The 8907-nt window shown below is 42.0% G+C and overlaps 1 protein-coding gene across 2 annotated transcripts in view; it reads left to right on the top strand.

The window, feature by feature from the left end:
- palmdb (palmdelphin b) overlaps nt 1-8436 on the top strand; it is a 92391-nt gene extending 83955 nt beyond the window's left edge. For both annotated transcript variants that reach the window (XM_033638172.2, XM_033638171.2), the window contains 3 exons: nt 381-2703; nt 2824-2915; nt 3196-8436. In XM_033638172.2, coding sequence (XP_033494063.1) covers nt 381-2703; nt 2824-2915; nt 3196-3279 — 2499 coding nt within the window. In that variant the 3' untranslated portion in view covers nt 3280-8436. The remainder of the gene's footprint in view (nt 1-380; nt 2704-2823; nt 2916-3195) is intronic.
- Nucleotides 8437-8907: the final 471 nt, after the last annotated feature.

Here is an 8907-nt window from a genome sequence, read left to right on the forward strand (position 1 = left end):
TAAAAAAGTGTACAAGATTTACTGCCTGGAAGTTTTTGTCAGTAAACATTGTGGTTCGGTCTATAATGTGCTGTGTAACTTTATAAACCTTGCTATAAGTTGTCATGCATAACTAGAAACACTTTTTTTATTAATCCTTATGAATGAATTATAATGTGCTTGTAGTGCATTACAGACATTACTGACATTTTAATATCCAGGAGACACTGGGAGAAGACAAGGTTTAAGAAACTGCAAATAATGTCAGGGTGAGGGCTGCTGTGAAAATGCTGCTATTGATTCCCAGCTCAGCTCTGCATTTTCCTAAGGTACAGTTCTCTCTCTCCCTCCCAGAAGATGAACGTCTGTTTTCTTTATTCTCTCTTTTTTTTTCTTTTCAGAAAGCTACCTTGATGGATAGAGAGGCAGATGGAAAAGACCTGAACGAAGGTTGCAGCACAACTGAGAATAACAACTCCTTCTCCGTAACCATGGAAACCACTGAGCAATCAGAGCTGGCGATGGACTGTGTAGTAGAGGTTGCTGTGGCTGATTCACTTGATCAGGGAAAGGATTTCAGTGCAGATGATGAGCAAGTTTGTTTAGAGATGGACTCATCAGATTTCCAGGGGGAAACTGGCAAATTATTAACTGACCTGCCAAGCGGCACAATTGAGATTGACAGGCCTGACTGCTCTGAGACCAGTGTTTGCACTGAAATGCCTTGTCAAGATCAAAAGGAGGCTTTGATATTAGAATCAGGGCATGAAGAGCTCAACAGGAATGAGTCAATCGCCTCATCTGTGTCCGACACACCCTCCAGTGCTGACAGTGTTTATGAGAATGACGCTCACCGTAAGAGGCAGGACATGTCTGATTCTGAGCCAAAACAAGTCCCTGAACCAGAGCAGTGTCCTGACCCAGAACAAGACCCTGAACCAGAGCAGTGTCCTGACCAAGAACAAGACCCTGATCTGGGGCAGTACCCTGAACCAGAGCAGTGTCCTGACCCAGAACAAGACCCTGAACCAGAGCAATACCCTGATCTGGGGCAGTACCCTGAGCAAGTCGAAGACCTTGGGCTAGGGCACTACCCTGAGCCAGAACAAGACCTTGAACCAGACCAGTACCCTGAGCCGGAGCAATACCCTGAGCTAGAGTTATACCCTGAGCCGGAGCCTGAGGCTGAGGATAATGAGCTGAATCTCAAAGATGATGATTATCAAAATGTGACAGTAGACACAGAAGAGGACCCAGAGGCCCATGACATCCTGTTCGAACCTCCTATTACAGAGGAGTCTATGTTGGAGCAGCGTATTAGAGAAGACGCAATGTCAGATGTTTCCAATGAATCCTGCCATGACCTTGAGCCTGATGAAATGGATGAATGCCTAAGAGTTGAGATTGCAGCAGCTTCCTCAGACAGTGAGACGGATGAAAAATGGAGAACAATATTCTCTTCTTCTATAAATAAAGAAGATGATGACTCATATTTGGACAGTCTTCAGCTTAGTGCCCAAGAGCTCTTTGTGCAGAAAGTTGAGGTGACAGACTTTGAGGAACAAGGCAACAACAACTTTGAAGAGGTCCGTTTTGAGGTTCCACAAGTGGAAGAAGTTCTAGAACAACCTGAGGACATAGTTTCCTTTCCTAACCCTCCACAAGAGGTTAAATACAACCCTTTAGGCCTTCAAGGTTTGTCCAAAATCTCTGAAGATGACAGTGAAAATGGCAGAGATGCCAATCATAACCAAGCCAACCACCAAAAGCACATCAGTGCAGATTCTAACAAGAAGCTACCCAAAGACTTCTGTGTGATACAAGAGACCATGAGCGAGAATGTTAGCACAGAGCATGTGGACTTCCAATTGGCTCGTAAACAGTGGCGGGAAATGGAAGAGCAAACCATGAACAAGATTGTCTTACCTACGACCAAACAGCCCAGCTTCCATGGCAGCCACAGCTTCATGTACACCCCTGTCCGCAACATTGAAAGGACTCACAAGAAAGCACACGATCTGGAGAACTTGAATCTAGTTGGCGATTATCCTCACACCCAATTCAGCCCCTGCTCAGAGGATTCTGGCCTGGATGATTCCAGTTACAGGTCTCCTTACGATGACCCAGAAACACCAGTAGAGAGGGAGATTCGCATATCAATGGAGAGGGAGGAAAACTTCAAGAGAGAGAGGGGCCTCTCCAGGATGGGCAAATCAACTGATTGTGTTCCATCACGAAGTATGCCTCGATCCATAAGCACTCCACTGACACCATCATTCATCATCACCTCCTCACCCACTAAGGAACCACTGAAACATGAATTATCAGCAAACAATGTTATCATTCTAGACCCTAGCAATGATTTCACCTCCAGCCCCAGACGTGACAAAGACAGTGTGGCAGCTCAGTCCCGAGAGTGGTGCTCCGAGGACAGCAGCTCCAACCTCATCATCCTAGAGACATCCAATCTGATTATTCGCAGTACCTCCGAGTTCTCACTCAATAAAGCCAGTGAGCAGCCCCAGGAAAAAATGTTCCTGAACAACCCCTTTTTCAAGCTGCGTTCAAGGAGCACAATGTCACTGGTGGATGAAGAAATAAAGATGGTGAAGCAGAGGGAGGATGAGCTGAGGAAGGAGAGGGCAAATCTATATGGCAAAGACAGGTTCAATACAGACAGGATATTGTCAAATCACATGGACACTTTGGCGTTTGACAATTCAGGTACGTCAGCAAAGTAATGACCACAGAACACTACGTTATTTACAACACTCTGTACATGTACTTTTTTTCTCATTCTTCCTCTTTGTGTTTAAGCTAACGGTGATCTTTGGTCTTTATTAGTTGATGTACCAGTGAAGTGCAAGTCCTCTCCATCATCACCAATGAAAACAGCCTACAGGATGGATCGCTCCGCTCTATCCTGTGATCACAGAGTAAGCTCTCGCTCAAATATTTCCTTTTGTAAAAATCTTAGTTTGCAGATACAATCATCAAAAAAAGATCATTTAAAATATTTTTGTATTACGCCTAATAAAAACAACATTCATTCCGATGTTAAATCTATTTTATCATATATTATCATAACACTGACATTGATTTACTTATCCCATCTTCAGTCTAATAACCTGAGAGAGGAGGTGAAAGTAAAGGAGGTGGAGGTGGAGGTGGAGGAAGTGCTTTGAAAGCAGGTAAACAATCAGCTGTCTTTCTCAGTTTCCAGAGGTCTACACAGGAGGAAGACGCAAGAGTGCCATGGCTCTGCGCTGGGAGGCGGGCGAGTTTACAAAAAACGACTAAAGAGGATCAAGTCAAAAGTTTGCCATTTAAGGGCATTGATTGTCAGTGTTATACCCATTCAAGTGAAATGCAGTGTTGCGATTGTTTGTTTCATCTTGTGACATAACCTAAACTCTGCTTCTGTGATGCTTTGGGCAAAACTAAGACAATAAGAATGTTTGTGGCCACATTACTTTGGAATAAGTCAATAGAGAACTCAGACACACAGAATTAGACTGTACCGTGGACATTAGTAACATCTTTAGATGCCCACACAACACTGAAATGTCCTCATCATTTTTGAATTGACACTCATAGCTGGAAGGCTGCTGGTTTCAGCTCTTACTAGGCTACAGCTTTAACAACTTGCTGGAGTAGTAAAGTAAGGTTTATTACAATATTGACACGGACGGTGCCAACACCCAGTTTCCATTTAAATTCATTATGAATAAACAATACTGATATTTTTAACTGTGGCAGGTGGTGATGGTATAAAAGAGAGGCAAAGCCAGGTTATCAGCTTTTGTGTCATGCAATAATTTTCTATAACTTCATGCCTCTGTGTGGATTATTACTTGCCTACTGAGGAACTGTTTAAAAGATCTTATCCACAATCACTGAAACTCAAAAAATGCCAGAGGAAGAAAACAGCATTTGGCCTTTTTTATGACGATACTAGGAAAGGACAGGCCTATCTTAACACATTACTCAAATGTCATATGTAGGCTTCAGCAGTGAGTCAGAAGAAATCAGTCACTAGTGTAATGCTGCTGGTCGTGTTGTGTGTTGGTCTTGTGTTAAAGTGTGTTTCTCCTTTGTGTTTCTTCCCTCTGAGGTTGAGGATCAGGCAGAGTTGAAATTATCACTAGATGGCGTGTTGGAGTTAGGGCTAAGATTGTGCTGATATTAAAGCTGCATGAATTGATTCAGCAGAAACAACCTAGTAACAAAACATTAACACCTTATCACCTTACGCAGTAAATGGTTACCTATTCACACATCCAGCAGACACCAGCCTGGTCACCAGGTCACCAGAGATGTTAGATTTGCACAATTCAAATGCATCAAATCAACCTTTCTAAACAGATGCTTCTCAGATTACATGCAGATGGGCTGAGTTCATCCTAGTGCGGCAGCAGAGCTCAATATTTTTCTAGAATCGTTCAATTTTGTGATAAAAGCACCAAATTTGTCAGATGTGTTGACAAATATATTTAGAACAAATCTGAATATTGGGGCATCAGAAACTCGCCCCCTGGTGGCCAGAGCAGGCAATTGAATCCTACCTGCCCATGGACCCGTCCCATTAATTGGATCCACTCCAAAAAGTGATGGCTTCTAAGTTGCATCTGCAGCAATGTGAAATCATTCTGTCAACTCTATTATTAAGGTTCCACATTGCTGCAGATGGCTGCACTAGTTAGATATCATATGTTCAAACACATTTGGTGTTGATCCAACTCAGGGGGCGTGTCCACGGGCCGCCCATTCACTTCCATTTATTTTTTGGGTGAGGATTACGTGAAAACTGTCTGACCGATTTTCACAAAACTTGGTGGAGGCACGTAGCATAGTCCAACTTAGAAGCCATCACATTTTGGAGTGGATCCAATTAACGGGACGGGTCCATGGGCAGGTAGGATTCAATTGCCTGCTCTGGCCACCAGGGGGCGAGATTCTGATGCCTCAATATCCAGAATTGTTTTAAAGATATTTGTCAGTACATCTGGCAAATTTGGTGCTATTATCACAAATATGAACGATGTTATAGCTATGCCGCTCCACTATCCAGAGGAGGTAGGGATGGTGATTTGTGAAAACCATGAGACGAGACTGTGTAACTGCAGTAGTAATAATCTACTTTATAATCCATTGTAATGAAGATGTGGTGACTTTATATGTAATGTGAAGTTACCTTCCCATTACCCTTACCCTACCCTTAACCACCTCTCTCTTAACCTTACACTCTATAGCTAGCTAATTGCTAACTTAGCATTTTCATTATGGCTTCAGCTTCTGTGCCGAGGAGCGAACGGGGCTTCTCGTGGACTGATGTGGTGGTCACAGTGCGTGGGTCATGTAGCTGCCCCAGCTGCAGCTATAGCTAGTGATGGCCAAATGAAGCCTCATGAAGCATTTTCTTTATTTTCTGAGCCCACTAGATGGCACTTTTTGCTCAACAAAAGGTTGAAAGCACACTGAATTGCCATTCTTTGAGCCGCTCTCTTTAAACCATGAGTGCCATCTAGTGGGCTCAGAAAATAAAGAAAATGCTTCATGAGGCTTCATTTGGCCATCACTAGCTATAGCTACTCACACGAGACTGCTGCCAAGCATCGGACCACTATTTGACACCAATAAATAACAAAAGCGGATGTTAATTGGCGGCACATTGCTGCGGCGTTGGTGGCACCAAAACTCAGTGCTTTTTTTAGGCACACACCATGACATTTCCAGCGGTGATTGTGGCACCAAAACCGTTTATTATAAGCTAGAACATGATCTTTTCCTAACCATAATAAAGTGTTTTTTGTGAACATAACCACATTAACCACACTGCTGCTGAAATATAGAGAAACGTATGGTGTCATCACATCCACAAGGTACAAGTGTTACACACGTGGGCTTTGGAGAATGAATAATGCCAACATTTATTAGATGACTGGGTTGGCAGAAACAGATCAACAGTATCATCAGTTTGAAGTTGTGTTTGTGTCCACCAGGGGTCGTATTCACAAACATCCTGAGAACACTCTCACAGAGCTCCTAACTCAGCCTAAAGACTTTTAGTGAGGTGTCCTCGCTTAGGAGTGATTTAGGAAAGTTCTCAGAGCGACTCTGAGCAAGGAAGGGACAGAAACTTGAACCTCAGTGAGGAGGTGTGGTCGGCCCTGTTGCTAGGTGTGATGCATTCTTTAACAGATGTGATTGGTTGTCAGAGACACGCCCCTTTGTGAGCCTGTAAGGTGAGGACACCCAGTGGACATGAGATGAACTGCTGACTGTGACAGTGTCAGTGTGATCACTGCTGATGGAAGGTTGGGACAGACTCAACTCATCACTGCTGCGCTGCACAAATATTCTCCCTGCATGATTTATTAATTCACTGTCATCCAGTGTTTGGAGAATGTTTCTCCGACCTCTTCGTCTTTCTGTCATTTTCTCCTCTGATTGAGAAACTGTTAAGCCTCTTAAAGTCCTCCTCTCTACTCCTAACACCTTTTCACCTTAGGAACCCTTTAAGAGCTAAGACACTTTGTAAATAACTTTTATCTTCACAAGGACCTAGTCTTAACTTTAAAGGGAAATTCTAAGAAAACATCACAATTCTAAGAATTTTCTTAGAATTGTGTCACAAGGCGTGACTCTTAGTACGAGGACTTTGTGAATACGGCCCCAGAAGTCCAACATTCACTCTTTTTAGCTTTGGTTTGGTCTCCACTGAATCATTAGAAACACACTTGACTGGTGTTAGCTGGTATTTAACTTTATCTGTCGCGTGTTCGGTGATTGGCAGGAAGTTTAGAGTGGGTTTATCAAAGCCTTCTGACTGAAAACAGCTGCCCGCTGAGGTTAATGAGTAGCAGGCCGGAAAAAATAAAAAACAACGAGCTTAAAGATGAAAAAAATTCTGTACAGCTGAAGTGAGCCGCAGAGCTGGTGACCTTTCTCTGTGGATTTACCACAACGAGCAACACTTTAAATATCACTCAGTCATTGGATCCATTTCAAATATAAAGGGATGATTAGTGCTGCTTTAAATGGAACAGAACTAATAAGGTGGAGGCACACTTGGACACAACACCAACAGCAAATCTGCTTGCAACTGCTGAAGTATTCCTGTGCTGCAGCCACAGACCAGAGGAGACTGACCTCAGATTAGGACTCTGTTACAGTGTGGTCCCACTATGAAAAGATGGTTTCAGGCCATTATGGATGGGAGGAACGATTACAGTCAAGTCTTTTAATACACATATGACATTTGACTATTTTATTAAAATAGATGAAAAATATCTGAACCTTTCCTTTATGTACAAGATGATAATTTGCTGACAATAAATTCCAAGTCGTTTTTTGCTGAGATGCCTGAATGTTAGACAAATGTATCATTGAGTCTACTCTTTGCTAAGCTTTTCTTGACATAAATGTAATTCAGATTTGAAAACATATTTTGATGTTATTGTACGTCTTGATAAAGCAAATGCTACATTGCTAAGTGTATATTAATTGTATTTTCGTACTATGCTTTTTTGCTGCAAAATAATATTTGAGGTGAGCTGGACGGGATAAAACAGCACAGTATACAAACTATAATATATTCATGCCTTTCACTGGAACAACCATCCACAGAACATAAAATAATTCACACAGGGAACATTTTATTGAGAGTGAATATAAATATGCATTTTATTTTTCATTTGGTCACTCCCTGAGTGACTGAGATACTTCAGCACACAAAAGTTAACCCTGAACTAGCGTCACGTTATGCTGAATGAGCGACAGTAGGACAATCCAATAAGTGCAGGTGTTTCTGTGCCGTCACAGAGCTCAAACCTACAGAACCAACAACACTATATGAAAAGTGGACATCCATTGTTTGGATGAAATGAAACTCCATAAATGATAATATTGTATTTTTTATGCAATAAAACCATAAAATGAATGTTTGTTTACTGTGAAGCCACAATACATTCACACAAACCTTAATGTCCAATCAAATTCTGAATTTATCTTCCAACAAGATTTTTTTTTTTTTCAAATTGTACGTAACGGGGCATCATGGGGCAGAATTCATGTTTAAGCACTTTTCTTCGTGGCTTCCTGTACTGCTATTTGATGGTTTTAATAAAGAAATTACGATCATTATTTACAAAGCCTTGATATTTCCAGCTACTCTGAAAAGCAGCTTCTAAGAGCTTGGTACTTTCTTGACCTTTGATTCAACTGACCTTAAACAGCATTGTTTTACATGTTATGTTTGTATGCTTCATTGTTAAATTATAGCTTACAGATCTCAAGGATTGCTTGTTGATGTTTAAACATTCTGTGAAGAAGTCCCTCCCATGGTTTCCTGGGTTTACTGGGCTATTTCTGACTTTGTGCGGGGGCTTTTTACTTTGTATTCCTCGTGCAAGTATTGAAGAGATTAGTGCAACAATAAAAGATATATATGAAGAATGTTGGCCAGCGTTATTTGTTTAGGTACATCAGCGTGTTCTGCTCATGATTAGAGATTACATGCTGAAATATTTTAGCCTGAGGGTGGCATGAACATGGCAGAGTTATCCTAAATGGAAATGGCTCATCTTCTGGGGAGTGGATACACCCATCAGCCACTTTATTAGGTACACCTGTTCAGCTGCTCGTTAACACACATATCTAATCAGCCAGTCAGGTGTCAGCAGCTCATTAACATTTAGTCATGTAGACATGGTGAAGACTTTGAACGTGGCATGGTTGTTGGTGCCAGACGGGCTGGTCTGAGTATTTACTGGGATTTTCAGCACAACCATCTCTAGGGTTTACAGAGGATGGTCCCAAAAAGAGCAAATATCCAGTGAGCCAAAATGCCTTGTTGATGCCAGAGGTCAGAGGAGAATGGCCAGACTGGTTCAAGATGATAGAAAGGCAACAGGAAGTCAAATAAGC

The sequence above is a fragment of the Epinephelus lanceolatus genome, chromosome 20 (assembly GCF_041903045.1).
Source record: "Epinephelus lanceolatus isolate andai-2023 chromosome 20, ASM4190304v1, whole genome shotgun sequence".
Classification (NCBI taxonomy): Eukaryota; Metazoa; Chordata; class Actinopteri; order Perciformes; family Serranidae; genus Epinephelus; species Epinephelus lanceolatus.